The sequence below is a fragment of the Phoca vitulina genome, unplaced genomic scaffold (genome assembly GCF_004348235.1).
Source record: "Phoca vitulina isolate PV1807 unplaced genomic scaffold, GSC_HSeal_1.0 scaffold60, whole genome shotgun sequence".
Classification (NCBI taxonomy): Eukaryota; Metazoa; Chordata; class Mammalia; order Carnivora; family Phocidae; genus Phoca; species Phoca vitulina.
This window is the reverse complement of record NW_022589763.1, coordinates 1,521,460-1,537,576: the sequence shown is the minus strand read 5'-3', so window position 1 is coordinate 1,537,576 and position 16,117 is coordinate 1,521,460. Positions and strand designations below refer to the sequence as shown.

Sequence of the window (16,117 nt, the reverse complement as noted above, 5' to 3'; positions counted from 1 at the left end):
GTACACATTCCAAGAAAAGTAGGAAAAAAAATAGGAGAAGGCATTTTTCTCTTAGAAAAAAAAAATATTCCAGGAAAAGTAGAAAAAAAATATAGAAGGCATTTTTTTCCTAGAAAAACAATGCATACTCCAAGAAAAGTAGGGAAAAAAAAAGGAGAGGCATTTTCTCCTAGTAAAAAAAAAAATACACACTCCAGGAAAAATAGGAAAAAAAATATAGAAGACTTTTTTTGTTGAAAAAAAAATACATATTCCAGGAAAAGTAGGAAAAAAAAAATAGGAGAAGGCATTTTCTCCTAGGAGGATGTTGCACAAGGAACCACAAGAACGTGACACAAAGTTGTGCCTCAAGCCCCGGAGGGTTTGTACCCCGTCCCCGGAACTCGGGCCGTGGGAAGGAAGGGGACGCGAAGGATTTCTTGCAACGCCCCGCGCCGCGGGAAGACATCCGTCCCAAGGGCCCGTGACCCACCTGGCTGGTCGGCGCTGGTGCTCTGCTGGTTCTTCGTGCTGGCCTCACCTTGGTCGGCTGAAAGAAAACAAAAGATGCCCCAAGGGGGTGAACACAGAGAAGGCCCCCTCATGTCACCGCCAAGCGGAGTCAGCCCCCCACCTCCTCCCCACCCGCCCAAATCAGCAGGACCTGGAGGGACGGAGACGCAGACCCACCCAGGGCAGCTCCGTCCATAGGGAATCGAAGGCTAAGGCGGCCTCGTGGGGTCCCGTTGGCTTGATTTCGGGTTTTCTTGTTCTCGGTCAATTAAAAAAAATTTTTTTTTTCCGAAATTTCTCTTTGGGAATGTGCCAAATAGGCATCAGAGCGCACACGACCATGGCCGCCAACCGTCCCCTCACCGAGATACACAGCACAAGTCGACGGAATTCAAGACTGGCAAACACAGACTCACTGGCAAAAGGCGTTTATTTCTCGATGACGTCGCTTAGGGGCCCCGAGCAAAGCACATCCCAGACCGTTCACAGAGCTCGAGACTTTGTACAAAGTGCGTCGCTCGGGGCGAGAATACCGTCGGAGCAAACACGCCACGCGCCTTCAACTGCAGGTCACGGAAGAACGGGTCCCGGCGGGTGTGCAAGGAATCCCACCGTCGGTCGCCCTGTCCCCACCCCCCAGCCCCAGACGCAGACCCCTGCTGGAGACCCAGAGTTGCATGAGGACCGTGACCGCACCAATGGCGCGTCTTCTGCCGGAAGGGGGTAGGTGGCGGTCTGGGGCACACGCGGGTTTTCGAGCAGATTGCAACAGGACAGCTCATCCGGCTACATTTAAGAACAAAGGGCAACACGGACCCTTGGAACAAGGAAGCGTCGTCACGGCAATGTCCATTTGGGGACAACACGTGGAAGGGCATGTTCCCTTGTGATGCTTTTCGATGTTGCCATCACACACCGCCAATTTTCGGAGAACCTTCCGAAGACGCCGGTGTCACGGCCGCACTTTAGAGGGAGCAGGACCCCAGAATGAGCATGCACGGGGAGCAGGGTGGACGCTGCAGGGCACAGGACAGGTTCTGCCCTCTGGGGAGCAGGACCCCAGGATCCACATGCACGGGGAGCAGGGTGGACGCTGCAGGGCACAGGACGGGTTCTGCCCTCTGGGGAGCAGGACCCCAGGATCCACATGCACGGGGAGCAGGGTGGACGCTGCAGGGCACAGGATGTGTGTCTGCCCTCTGGGGAGCAGGACACAACCCCTGCTCCCCAGAATCCCTATTCCTGTGGCATGGAGCACGAACACCAGCACCGTTGGTGCTGGCGGGCTGTGATTCCAGCAGGGCTTGGTCACCCGGGGGCTTCTCCCAGATCCTGCTGGCGATGCTCTTTGCTGGAGCTGCATACAGCCCTTGGCCGGGGGCCGACACTTAAGAGGGAGGCCAGGCCTTGTGACCATCGGGGATGCAGAGCCAGATTCCCCATCTCCCAGAGGGGAGGAGCCCCGGAGACACCATGCACCCCTGACCCCTAAGGGGACACCGCGTTCCACAGGATGCACCCCGCATCCCACCCACTTTGCCCTGCCCTCCCAACAGAAAAGGGCACGCACACCACATCTCAAAATAAACACAAGCAATGCACATGCTTTTCGTCTGCACTAGGGACCACGTGTCCCTAGTAGAACCGTCATGGAAATGGCAGCTTATTGGGACTCCGTGCCTGGGGACTATTCATGTATATACACAACATGCATTTGGAGCCAAGAGCACAGCCCTGCGGGACCACCGACCAGCAGTGCCTGATTTTAGGCCACATGGAGGACTTCCTTCTTGGGGGCGGTGGGCACACACACACTGGGCTCAGACCCACCCTACGCTAACTGGGGAAAAAGCCTTATTTTATAAGAACCGAGAAATCTGCAGGGACATCCTCCAAAGAGCCAGGTGGTGGCCAAGGTGACCACGGAGGGGCGACCCGACCCACGAGAAAAGCATTTAGAGCCCCCACGACAGCTCACCTCCCCATTAACCACCCATGCTAACCCCACAACCTGCCAGCGACCCAGCCCTCACATCATCACCACCCCATCCCACCCCCGGGGCTGGACATGATGCTGAACCTCCGCACAAGGTCAAGATGAGAAAAGCAATGTTTACGCCCAAGGGAAGGAGATGCCCGAACATGCACGGCAGGGGGCGGGGGACATCCACGGACAACTTCACGTTTACGGGAAGATCCAGGATGTGCGGATACTCAGACAACCTCCACCCCATTCTCGATGGACTTTAACATTCTAAGATCGTGAGATTTTTAGATGGTTCCTAAATAAGTGGATTTTTTTTTTCCTTTCCTCCCCTGGAGAAGTGGGTCAAGCGGGACATTCACGTATTTTTGAAAAAAAAAAAAAATAACATGGGTCAGAGAGACAGTGAGGACCTGCTCTGTGGGACACGGAGTGGGCAACGCATCAAAGAACTGCAGAAGCTGGGAAATCAGACGTTGAAAGTTGCACGGCAAAGCGAAACCCTACGACCCGGGTGGGCTTTGTCTCGGGACCCTCCGGCCGGCCCAATTCATCGACTCAATGGACGGTCGCGAACGGGATGAATGCAGAGAAGCGCCCCCTCCCCACCCTCACCCGCCACCCGGCCCGCCGCGGTTTCTTTCCCTCGGATTTAAGTCTATGAGAAAATATTTGCATTCCTCTTCCCGTCCTGAAGCTACCTGCGCGTTAATGCGACATAAGAGTATGAGCTTCCATGCATCTGCAGGGGGTGGGGGTGGGGTGGGTACACAGAATCCCGGATCAGGGAGGCATTCCCATCACCATGGCAACTGACTAGCCATAGGGAGCAGGGCGAATGCCAGGGTTTGCTTTAGACTCAGCATCTTAGCGGACAAGCACTGATCATACGGGAGCAGCTCCAGGCTCGCGCACGGTTTCCCGCTCGTCCCTACATCCTCGGCTCATCTGAAACGAAAGGTCGAGAAATGAAAACAAAACAACACAAAAAGCAAAAAGGTAAACTTCGGAGAGGTTCAGGAGAGTCCAAAGCCCCAGGCAGCGGTCGCCGGGTGCGACAAAGACACTCTTCGCGCTCGGGAGGAGAGCGGGTTTCTAGGTTTGGTTTTCTTTTTTAGGCGGCGCTGAAAGCCCAAGGTGCAACGGGCAGCCGCGGATCAGAGATGGAAGCAAACTCAAAGAGGAGGGGGAGGTGGAGGTGGGGACAGACGGAAGCAGGGACAGAGGGGAAGGCGAGGGACACGCCAGCAGGTCGGCTCAGGAACGCCTCAAGCACCTGCTGGAAACCGTGAGCACACGAATCAGCCGCCACGCACACGGAAGGCCAGCAAATCGTGCCTACCAAGTGACAGCCACCCAAAGCTGCGCTCTGCCCAAGCAGGTCACCATCCACGCCATTCGCCGCTCAAACCCGTCACAACGCCACAAGCCACGAGCCCACGCCCCAAATGGCTCCTAACAGACCAGCGCGTGCCATTTGCAAGAAAACCACATTAAACTCATCCAAACGCATCCAAATGTGCAGGAATGGAGGTACACATCGGAATCCCCAGGAATAAAGGACAGATGCACCAAATTTCGTGGGCCACGGATACTGTTCCGGGCGTCAGCTCAGAACATGATACTAAAAAGCACTTCAATAAATGTACAGCAAGACTGCTGGGATTTGATGGATGCATCTCCGCGTTGAGAGAGCACCTACTTGATGGAGACTAACCTTCACGCACTACTCAACAGACCCTACAAAATCCAACGCAATGACAAGGTCCTGGAAAACCACCCTCTATAAAAACAACCACTCTTGTAAAACAATAGTTTTCCCTCCAAACCTTGGTTTCTTCAAGCGCTGGGACGCACCGTGGCCACATCCTTCTTAGGAAATGTCCAAGCTCACAGCTACACATGGGTATGCGCTTCTTTAAACCACCATCCCGACAAGAAAACCCACAACAGTCCTGCACAGACTCCACTGAAAGGTCTAGGATGTTCACGATCCCAATGCCTGGATCCAACACTTCAATTCTATGTCTGTTCATAAAAAGGCATCACGGACACAGACACTGAGTTCATCTACCAACACAGGTCAAAAACACCAAAACGTCTCATGGCATACTCAGAAGAGAGACTCATTCTCCTACGTCAGTGTCCTGGGGTTTACAGAAAAATAGCACCTAATTTTCTTTGTCTTAACACGGGGCATTTTATGGCTACGGACAAAGGCACCTAATGACTGAAATCGGAACTACCAGCTTCCTTCCCTCGTTGCGTTTTTTTTTTTTACATTTTCTTTGTGCATCTACATCAGCGAATATCAGAAACCCCATAAAAACCAGAAAGCAAATCGAGACTGTAAAGTCGCCCCCAATGCTCATTTGGCTCATGCAGAATGAGAGACTGTACGGAATTCTGGATAAATGAATTTAGCTAGCTGTTCAGGAGCATATGTTGAGCCCCGGACTGCCCCGAGCCCATTCTTCAGGAAGGATGCTGTTATTTTTTGAAATTAGGGAATTCAACTATATCTACCTGAGGAACTTTGTTTTCACCCCGTTAGGAAAAAGACCAAGACCCAGGAATGGGGTACAGGGGGATGGGGAACACTTGGTTTTCCAAGTCCCTAATCCCATTCCAAGTATGGGACAATGTCAAGTCCATTAAGATTCTTGGGTCCTTCCCCAAAACCCTGTGCCTTGGCATATGAATGTCAAATCGGCATCATAACATCCAAGGGGGTCATATATCCCAAACCCGAGGTGACAGAAGTGCTTTGCAACTCCAGAATCCGAATGGATTTGGAAATCCAAATTGGATTTGAAAGTCACCTACAGATTTTCAGAAAATCACTGTGCCCAGACTTCCCATGCATCGTTACTTAGCAGGCATGCCTTCGTCCTCTCCTGGCTGGGCGTCATGCTCTGAGCTGAGCCTCTTCAGAGAGGGGGGCAGAAATGAAGTCCATCTGGGCACGTCCTTGACCTCGGTCATCTGTCCATTTGGGCACATCCTTGACCTTGGTCATCTCTCCATTTGGGCATGTCCATGACCTTGGTCTTCTCTCCATTTGGGCACATCCTTGACCTTGGTCTTCTCTCCATCTGGGCACGTCCTTGACCTCAGTCATCTGTCCATGTGGACATGCTGGATGCTCAACATTCAGGCAACCGAGCACGGTTTCCTGAGCACCCCTGATGGAAGGCACCCGATCACATGTGGGAAATAGACATAATCAGGCACCCTTCCCCTTCGCTGCAAGAAAAGAGATGCCAAACAGCAGCTTATGTTAAATCTCTGAACCCACAGTCTGTCCGGGACTTTCAATTTCGGGTTACAACCAGAGTCTGTGAATCTAAAAATCTAGGATGATGGGAGATTTAGGGTAGACTCCCTCCCTATAGTCAAATTTTGTATCACCATCTATTCAAATCTTTGAGTCCTCAGGCAGTGGTCCTTGAGGATGGAGGTCAACAGCTAAGTATGAATCTGGACTTGAAACCACAGGCAGGTTGAGAAGTTTAGACATCGTGAGGCTCCATCCATAGCCCACAGGACTCCTAAAGCCACATCAGAGTCCACCCTTCGTGTTCATCTTGCAAGAGGGAAGGCAAGACTTAGAGCAACCCAGAGATGCATGAACATGAGCTATGTTCAAAATACAACTTACTGATATCAGAGCAAATCCTATGTAATTCAGGGACTCTTGCCCATACGGTCCCCAAACACCCAACGATGGAGTTCCAATCCCTATGTTGGTAGGTATGATATCCTCCACATTCCCCTATAAATTTTATATCCCACCCAAAAGCCCTCTGGAGCACCTGTCAGATGCTTCCTTCTTAGGACACTGTGGGAAGGTGGTACCAAATATTGTTGGAGAAAACAATATGGTGCTCCCCCCCACCCCAGCCATCGCTCTTGCCTTAAGGGGGATGAAGATGACAGCAATTATAAATAAGGATGAATAAACATTTCCATGAGCTAACATTTCTTCAACCAACCTGTCAAGACTTTCACACACAACCCTATGGATCCTCACAAAAGTCCTGTAGTGTGCAGATGATCATCTCCCCCCTTTAGAGACGGAAAACCCAAAGACAGGGGTGGTTAGTGGCTTGCAAAATTTGCACAACTCCACACGGGCGGCGCTGGAATGGAAGCTACAAAGTCTGATTGCAGTATCCCAGCGATCTCTTGAACCATCAGCCACCTCACACGTGTCTCATGCCAAGGGGACTTCTGGATTGTTTTAGTTTTGAGAAAGCACAGCTTTTAAGTTAGTAAGGCATAAAGAGAAGGAAGGGGCCACAAAAACCTTACCGTTTTCTTTGAAGCACAACTTTTTCTTCTGGTAGGCGATAAAGCTAGAGATCGCTCCGGCCACGGCCACCACAACGGCCCCAATGATGCCAGGGACTACCCCAGGGGAGTCAGCTGTGGGAAGAAGCATAGGGCACCGTGACGTGGAACACTCGTGGAGAGCAGACCACGCACAGGACAGGTGGCTGGAGGCCCCACCCACAGGAAAAAGGTGCGATTGAGTGTCAAGACACAGGGTCCCAGGGTGTCCATGGAGGAAACCCCACTCTTGAGCCTTGCCCAACTCCCAACACTGCCTCCAATCCATTTGCATGACACGAAGGGCCAGCCATACTGCTCCCCTAAAGTCCCACCTGGAATTGGAATCCATTTGACTACGTATATCGCTTCCAATGCAAAACAGGTCTCGGGTGGATGACACACCCTGCCTCCTCCCATCCCTGTGGCCAGTGCAGGGGTCCTAACAGTCAAAGGTGGAAGGTCTCAGGCGAGGCAACATGGCCCACAGTGCATGGCGCCCATCTGGGACCACTCAGAGGTGGTGTGGCATCATCCTCTTCATGCATTTTCTGAAAATCAAAGCCACTGACCCCCTTTGCTACTTTCATTTGACTTACTGGAATGGAGTTTCCATGCACTATTAGTAACTCACACTACGTGTATCTGTGCTACGTGGACAGCTAGCTATTTCTCGGTGTGGCAGGTGCCCAGGACATCCCACTCCATGAGTCAATCAAGGATGGTGTGATGGTTAATTGTGTCCACTTGACTGGGCTCAGTGGTGCCCAGATGGCTGGGAAAACATTCCTTATGGATATGTCCATATGGATGTTCTCAATAAAGATTAATGTTTGTATCTACAGACTACGTGAAGCAGGTGGTCTTCACCCATGAGGGTGAGCATCAACCAATCCACAGGGGGCCTGAACAGAACAGAGCATAGAGATGGGACATCCATCTTCATCTGCCCTTGCACATGAGCACTCCTAGTTCTTGGGATTTGAGACTCAGGTGGGGACGTGCACTCCCAGCTTTCTTGGTTCCCAGTCCTTTGGACTGGGACTGAACCACCCCAGTGCCTCTCCTGGTCCTCCAGCTAGCAGTCAGCAGATCGTGGGACTTCTCAGCATCCATAATCATGTGGGACAATTCCTTATAATCAATCTCTTTCTGTATATCCTACACTTACATCTGTATCTAGATCGATCCCAATGGTTCTGTTTCTCTGGGGAACCCCAGGTAATATAGATGGTATTCCTTCTTAGGACACTGTGGGAAGATGAGTAAACTTAACCTGTGGGTCACATCAGTACCCCCTTGCTGAGTCTATTAAAGAACACCAACCAGCTACTTCAGCAGAGCTCTTCGGACATGCACAGCACAAAGCAATCGCGCTTTGATGCTTCGGGCCATCATCTTTAGGATGGCAGAGCCAACACTCTAGGTTTGATCTTGACCGCTGCATTCCACTTTCTCTCAACAGTGCATATAAGAAACCCAAGACATCAGAAACCATGTGTACATACCCTGCTCCCCCCCATCAGGCTTTTGGCTTCCTCCATCACCACCGCCACCACCTCCTGCGAGGGAGAAACAGGCTTGCAGACAAGTTGCATCGGGAAGACTTTTGGTAAAGAAAATATCATCCCAAAGATCGACTACTGGGACCCTGAGTTGTGAAAGAACTCACAGAGTCCTTTCCCTTTGTTGAGTCCCTGCTTTGCTGAACCTATCATTGGACTTGCTCCCAGACTCAGCTGCTGACTCAAACCATTCCTCCCATGGTGGGCTGCAGGTGAGCCAGTGAGTCCTGGGTGCCTCATGGATTCTGACCCCTCTTGCTGGGCTTGGGAAGAATCCCAGCCAGGGCCCTGGAGCCCACCTGGGACCTGGACCATAGCTATGGGGTGATCCAAGGCACATTCCTGTTGAATCCCAGGATCTGTACCTGTGACTCACCCTTGAATAACTCAAGAGGATTAGGGGATCCAACCCCCGTACAGTCAAAAATCCGTATACAACTTTTGATTCCCCAAAAACTTACTTACTAATAGCCTACCATTGACTGGAAGGCTTACTGATAAACAGTCAATGACATATACATTGTATGTTCTGTGTATTATATACTATACTCTTACAAGAAAGTAAGCTAGGGAAAAGAACACGCGATTAAGAAAATCATAAGGAAAAAAAGAAAGAAAATCATAAGGGAGAGAAAGTACATTTACAGGACTATATTGCATTTATCAAAATAAATGGACCCATGCGGACCAAACCTGTGTCGGTCAAGGGTCAACTGTAAGTATACATTAAGACAAACTACATGTAAGTAAAATAAATCTTAATATATTCTAACTACTATAAACACATATTATTATATTTATTGTATACTAAAATTTTTACTTATTTATACAAGATATATTATATCTAAGTACTGCTTTGGACCCTACTCTAACCTCAGATTTTAAAGAGAGAGGTGGAAAATCTGCGTTTCGAATTGTAATGCTGTCAACGAGGGTCACATGACTTCATTCTCATTTTTATGTTCATTAAGTAATAGAACACAGGCCATTGGTGACACCCAATAGTTAGTTATCTAAAAAAAAAAAAAAAAAACCTAACAGGTGACTGGGGAGTACAGGCGATGTCTGAGAAGTGCCCGATCAGCTGGCCTCCAGCCCCATGCATATGGCCGATAGACAGCTCCCTGAACCATTAACACAGCTCCCAGGGAGCAGCCTTGGTGGGGCAGGTCTTACCGGCCACATCCTTGCTGCATCTACAAATGGCAGAGGTGGGAAGAGATTTCCAAGCAGCTGACCGTGATTTCCCTGAGGGTAAGACTGTAGGCCCTGACGTCATTGTGTACAGCAGGTGGGTGAGAGAGAGAAAAGAGAAGAAGTCTTAACTCTACCTCCATCTGATGCTGCATCGATGAGATCGGAATCTGAAAAACCACCTAGGAGACAAAAACACAGTGTCATCCGCCATATTGGGACTGTCAGGGAGGTCTCGATGTCTTGGAATGAAGGAAAACACCATTAAAATCCAAAGCAGATCTGAGGCACGGGGAATCCAAAAGGGGCTCTACTTTATAGAAGAAACCTCTCAAATACGCAATGACAATTGAATTCCCAATTCTATTTTAAAACTCCTAAAATTCGTCTTACCAAAAACTCTGCTAGGAAACCTGAAAAAGATACCAAGAGAAATGGAAAGCATATACCAATCTTTTGGATGAATATAAATAAGATAATCCCAAAGGGATCTGTCTGGTATAGATTCAGGGCACTAATGGCCCTAGGTATTCACTCTCCCCATTATGGGTGGCATGTTCTGCCCACCTCTTGACTGTGGACTCGGCCACATGACTTACTTTGGACAACGGTAAGTTGGAAAAATGGGAGCCGCATCGATATTTTAAAATAGGGGTTGATGCTCTTGCCCCTTGAGAGGGGCTCATAAAACCTAGTGGCAGGGTGTGGGAGACACATAAGGGAAACCTTAGTCATCCCAGCTGAGGTCACCCAGACAAGCCAACACCAGAAGACCCACCAGCTGACCACAGACATGTGACAGCCATGCAGAGATCAGCCAAGCCTGGCCCTGACTCGTGACACATAACACATTTTTTAAAGATTTTATTTATGTTATTTAGAGACTGAGAGAGAAAAAACGGGGGGGGGGGTGGTGCAGAGGGGGAAGTCTCAAGCAGACTCTATGTTGAGTGCCAGCCAGATTTGAGGCTCGATCTCATGACCCTGAGATCACAACCTGAGCCAAAACCAAGAGTCAGATGCTCAACTGACTGAGCCATCCAGACACCCTGAGACATAACAATTTAAAAAATTTTAAACCACACTGGGTTTGGGCATAGTTTGTTACGCAGCCTTCGCTAGCTGATACATATCAGATTTAACCCATCAGTTTAACAAAACCTATCATGACCAAGTATGGTTTATTCTAGGAAGTCAAGGATGTAATGTGTAGAAAGACATCCTTCAATATACCTTGTTATATTCACAGGTTAAAAGAAAACTAAATGCTCATATGCATTGATAAGCACATGCACTTGATGAAATTTAATATGGGTTTTCTAGCCAAGGCAAAATGATTCAAATACAATAAAACTGGAAAGAGAAACTATAAACATAAAAATATATACACATTTGATTTAAAAATAGTTTTGCTAATAATGTGATAGTCTTTTCATAAAAGCTAAACAATGAAGGCAAAATTATTAACAGGTAATAAGGATTCATCATTAAGTGGCCAGTGAGGAAAGATGTACAAAATTCCTTTCTGTATCACAGAAATAAGCAGAAGAACAATGGGCATAAAATGTATTCACAGAAACAAACATTAATAGGGAAAAGCAATTTAGAAATAATGTTTATAAAAACAACAACAAGAAAGAAGGACAGAAAACTGAATGCAAAGCAAAAAGCTCAATTTTGCAAATGGTCGGCACTCTCCAAATCGATTTCTCGTTGGAAACCATTCAAATGACAATAAAAGGACAGTTTTCTTTCTCCTGAGACGGATGAGAGACAATGACTAAGTGAGTGTTAAATTAAAAGGGAAAAAACAGAGAGCCGCAAAAACGCAGGGAAGCCATTCAAACATCAAAGACCCCACGGGGAAAAACACAGACTCACATGCACATACATTTAAAGGCTCACTTGCCAAAAAAGCTCTGGGAAAAATACCCAAATGCTAAAATAAGGGGGGAAATGTTTTCATAATAAATGACTGAAGAGAGTATCCGTAAGTGATCATTTAATTGACGGCAATTAAAAAAAAATGTCAAAAACCATAGCACACACGGACCTAAACAGTTTGACTCCCACCATCTCTTTTAAGGAATAAGAAAGGAAAGGTATGAGGGCGTCTTCAGTTTGCTTTGCGAATTGTATTTCTCCAGCCTCAGAAGACACAGCACTTTTGACGTTAAGGATGTTGCAACGGAATGACCGCCATGAAAAGGCGCACAATAAAAACAACCAAACGGAATGAAAAAAAATGCTTATGAAATATTAATAAGCACAGCATGAGGTACGGAAGAGTATGAACAAAAGACTGACATCATCGGGTCTTAGAATTCTGTTCATTTAAAATCCCGTCTAAAGCACTAGGGAAGGCAACCGCCAAAATGTTGACGGTGGCACAATATGGAGACTATTTATGTTTCTATGCGTTAAAAATTAAACAAATCTAAAGCAAGAAACCCACTCAGAATCTGAAGTCTTCACATAGCCGTCCAATGCAGAAAACAGGTGCTAGTCGGATTATTCTAAATATACTGGAATATGTCAGAAAAAGGAAAAAGGCTGAAAATCCAATAGCTTCTCCAGCAGGAAACCAAAAGCTGATACTTTTGTCCAAATCCATTATTTGGACAAATATATAGTTTAGGGGCGCCTGGGTGGCTCAGTCGGTTGGGCGTCTCTTGATTTCAGCTCAGGTCACGATCTGGGGGTCATTGGATGGAGCCCCACGTTGGACTCTTGAGCTCAGCACGGAGCGTGCTTGGGATTCTCCCTCTCTCTGTGCCCCACCCCCTTCTCACACTCTCTCCCTGTCAAAAAAAAAAATAAGTAAAATCTCTTCCATTGCGTTTTTGAAAGAGAGACCCCAGGAAGCCCTCACTAATCTGAAATGACCTGTTCTCGGCCGACAGCGAGACCACCACTCTCTGAGAAACGCACAGCACCCCTGCAGGGGAGGGGGGTCTTACCAGAAGATCCAGGCTGGTTGGGGTTCGGATGAGGCTTCGGTTTGGGTGGTTTAGGTGGCACTGGGTCATCTGTTGGTAAAACATAAGCATTGCGTTTGTGAGCAGTCAGCAAAAAACCCCCCAAAACCAAAAAAATGAAACACATCAGTTTGCCTACAGATGGTTTCCCAAACAACCAGAAAGTGGAGTGTATCCTTCCTCATGGAGGGGACCCCCAAACACAGCCACCTGCCCATTTCTTTCCATCATCATCCAGCTGCCCGACTTACCTTCAAGAGAACCAAACAGTTCCAAGAGTTCCGTAAATTTCCATTAGAAACTAAAGCAGGCGCCTGGACCAGCTACAGAATTCGTGGGACCCAGTGTGACACGAAAATGCGGGGCCCCTCTTTCAAACCACATTGAGAATTTCAATATGGCAGCAACAAACCATCCCAGCGAGGGTGGGGCTCCTGGTGAGTGAGTGCACCGGTCACACGCCCGGGCAAGGGTGCTCACATCAACCTTATGCCATTCCAAACGATGCTCGCCCGTTTTTTAAAATAAAAGCAAAAGCACACGGGTGAAAACTAGAAACCCAACAAGGGCCAATAGCAATACGCCATTCTCTACGTGTTTGTGGTAACAGCTCGCTCTGACTTGAGAGGGACAAGGCTCTTGGGAACGATGGTAATTTGGTGATCCTAAGCAAGTCAGCCACACAGGAGACTTCCCGAAGGTACTTACTCTTTCCTCCCCCGCCGATGGCATCTTCCAGACTGAACCCATCATCGTCTGCAAGGGAAACGGGCCGTTAACACCGAGGATCCAGGAAGGAATTCAGCTCCCTAAACACACGGAGGAATCCCTGCGTCCCCACCTCCCCAAACATGTCTGCGAGTACCAGTCTGACCCAGGTCTGAACAGAAGAGCCAAATTCCTCACCTCTCAGAGGAAAGGAGCAAGACACAAAACAAAACCCACAAAATGGAATGTACCAATCAATGGCGCCACGTGGGCCGAGCTGGGATTCCAACTCTGCCCACCGAGAATCCCCTCCCGTCCGAAACCACCCCTCCCGCGTGGCCAGCGCCCTCTGTGAGGCAGACGCAACGCGGTGGGCGCAGATACGAGGCACCGGATTTGCACGGGCGTGCACCAACACTGGGGTTCCCTCAGTGCAATGATGGGACCCTTCCTGGTGGCATCACGGGTTGCCTTGGTTTTATGAACCCTTTCCAAGTTCCAGCTACATCTAGGGACGTTGGCGGATCCGCCCAACGCAAGGCACTGAGCTATGTGAAAATCCAGGTTTTCAACAATCTCTTATCCAGCATCCTCTGCATGTCCGTGGTGCACAGGGACACGGATATGAACACAGCAGGTGCTATGTGTTCACTCCTGACGGGACATTCTGGCTGGAGCGCCCTGTTCTTAAACCTATTCAATTAAAAACAACTTAAAAAAAGAATCAACAGTGGTAAGACCTCCATGATTTTGGCATCAGTTTTTGTCTGGGTGGGTCAGGAGCAATGGATCAGACCCTTGTTCCCGATTCCCGACTTTCCTTTGAAAGGAGTCCCGCCAAGAACGGGCGGGTGTGTCCTAGCGGCTGGAGCCTGGGTTCGCTCACGTGTTCTACGGGGAACTCAGTCCCCCAAATTCTTCTCCTAGGCAACGCACATCCAAAAGCATCCAGACGCGCTGTCCAAGCGACCTGAAAGCATCCTGAGACACGTCAGCCCCCGGTCTTGCCCAAAAAACATGGCACCCTGTAGCTAATGTTGGCAACGTCGCTCCAGTAGGAACCAGTCTGCGTCCAGAGCCCCCGGAACCACTCGTGTCTATGCTTGTCTACGTCTGGACCAGCTCTTGGGGCGAGCGGGAGGGCGCGCGTGGTGGGGGTCTCTCCTGCAAGGCACCAGCCCGTTTACTTCTTACCAGAGCTGGGTCTCTTCGGGGGTGCTGTGGGCTTCTTGTCGTCTTCTACAGAGAAAAGACACTGAATCAGCAAGACCTGAAGGTAGAAAACCGTGCCAAGTCTCGACGATGCTCCATGCGCTTTAAAAAAAAGTCAGAAAATGTCCAAAGCACCACTCCCCCTGATTGCTCAGGCGGCGGCCGGGGGTCAGAGCATGAATTCTGAGCCCACCAGGACCGCCACGGACAGGTGCACAGGTTGGTTTTGGCCACGGCATGTGCTGAGACAAGAGCATGGGGGTTCTCCCACTGGGAAGGTTTACCTCCCCTACCCGGAGCGTCCGGCTTTTCCTCCTCCTGCGTGAGTCCCTTTACCCCGGTACACACTTCGATATACTTACTATGTTCAGACAAAACACTCATCGTCCGTTTTAAGTCAAAAGTTTACTATTACATCTGTCACCTTATAAATATTAAATTTCAAGAGGACTCACCACCAAGGGCATCCGACAAATCGAAATCTTGGCCTACGAGGACAAAGAGTCTGGTTAGAAATCGGGGAAATAAAAACGTAAAAATTAAGAAGACAGTACAAAAAAAAAGGAGGGGGGCCTGAAATTTTTCTGGATTACGTGATGTTTGCGACAGTTAGCCGCTCTTTAAAACGTATAATGGAGGCGGAACTTCTCATCTCTTCACCACGCTCACGTTTACGCCGAAACGTTGGATGATAGTTTACATTAGAAACGGCTGGTGATCTTAAAATTTAGCAGCTGTTACAGCGGTAGGAAAACATGGTAATTTTGCCCGTGCATCATTTATGAAGAGCAGACCCTCTGCAAAAATGACTAACAATTTCCTGTATGTGATGGAAAACACAGACGGACAGAAAAAAATCCCCTTTTATGACCAACTTCTCTGACTACACAGCCAACCTGCATCTCTTGCAGAATCACTAGACAACCCAGAAAAACACAGAAATTGTTTTTTGACCTCCTGGGATCACAGAGAATGGGGAATCTGCGGAGCTGTTCCTTGTGCTTCTCCCCGGGCCCGAGTGTTTTTATTGAAACCATTCCCGTGCTATTGCCAAGTGCCCATTTCGGATGGGCTGCAGAAAAGGCACCGTAAGGACATTTTGGAGAAGCCCGCGTGGACTGTCTGGTCAGCTGTGAGGGGACTGAGCGCAGGTCGGACAGTGACTGGAGTGTCCAGAAGCTGAGGGGACGTCTGCACCACCTCAGGAACATGCACGGACATGCATGGAGCCGCCTCAATGTGGGCCTGTGCTCAGTAGTACGGGACGCCTCAGACAGACGGTGCTCTATTGTTGTGTCCTCTCTCGCGTGTGCGTGGGGCATGCGTGTGCGTGTGTGCACAGATGTAAGTGTGTTTGGGTGTGGTTTCTGTGCGGGGATGCGTACACATGTGTTTATGGTTTGTGTGTGTCCATAGATGTACGTGTGTGTGGGTGTGGTTTATGTGTGGATGTGCACGTGTGTGCATGGTCTGCGTGTGTCCCTACATGCAGGTGTGTGTGGGTGTGGTCTGTGCGTGTGGATGTGCACGTGTGTGCATGGTCTGCGTGTGTCCCTACGTGCAGGTGTGTGTAGGTGTCTGTGTGCACGTGGGCGTGTGTATGTAGGCATGTTAGGTGTGTGTATACATTGCATGTCATCGTGTGTGTGCAC

The 16,117-nt window shown here is 49.0% G+C and overlaps 1 protein-coding gene across 1 annotated transcript in view; it reads right to left on the bottom strand.

The window, feature by feature from the left end:
• The window catches only part of CD99 (CD99 molecule (Xg blood group)), a 33,748-nt gene that overhangs the window by 2,041 nt on the left and 15,590 nt on the right, over positions 1-16,117 (bottom strand). The window contains exons 2-9 of the mRNA XM_032391182.1: positions 14,921-14,953; positions 14,448-14,492; positions 13,254-13,301; positions 12,528-12,596; positions 9,705-9,749; positions 8,317-8,370; positions 6,791-6,904; positions 473-529 (exon numbers count right to left, since the gene is read on the bottom strand). Of these exons, the coding sequence (XP_032247073.1) occupies positions 473-529; positions 6,791-6,904; positions 8,317-8,370; positions 9,705-9,749; positions 12,528-12,596; positions 13,254-13,301; positions 14,448-14,492; positions 14,921-14,953 (465 nt within the window). The remainder of the gene's footprint in view (positions 1-472; positions 530-6,790; positions 6,905-8,316; positions 8,371-9,704; positions 9,750-12,527; positions 12,597-13,253; positions 13,302-14,447; positions 14,493-14,920; positions 14,954-16,117) is intronic.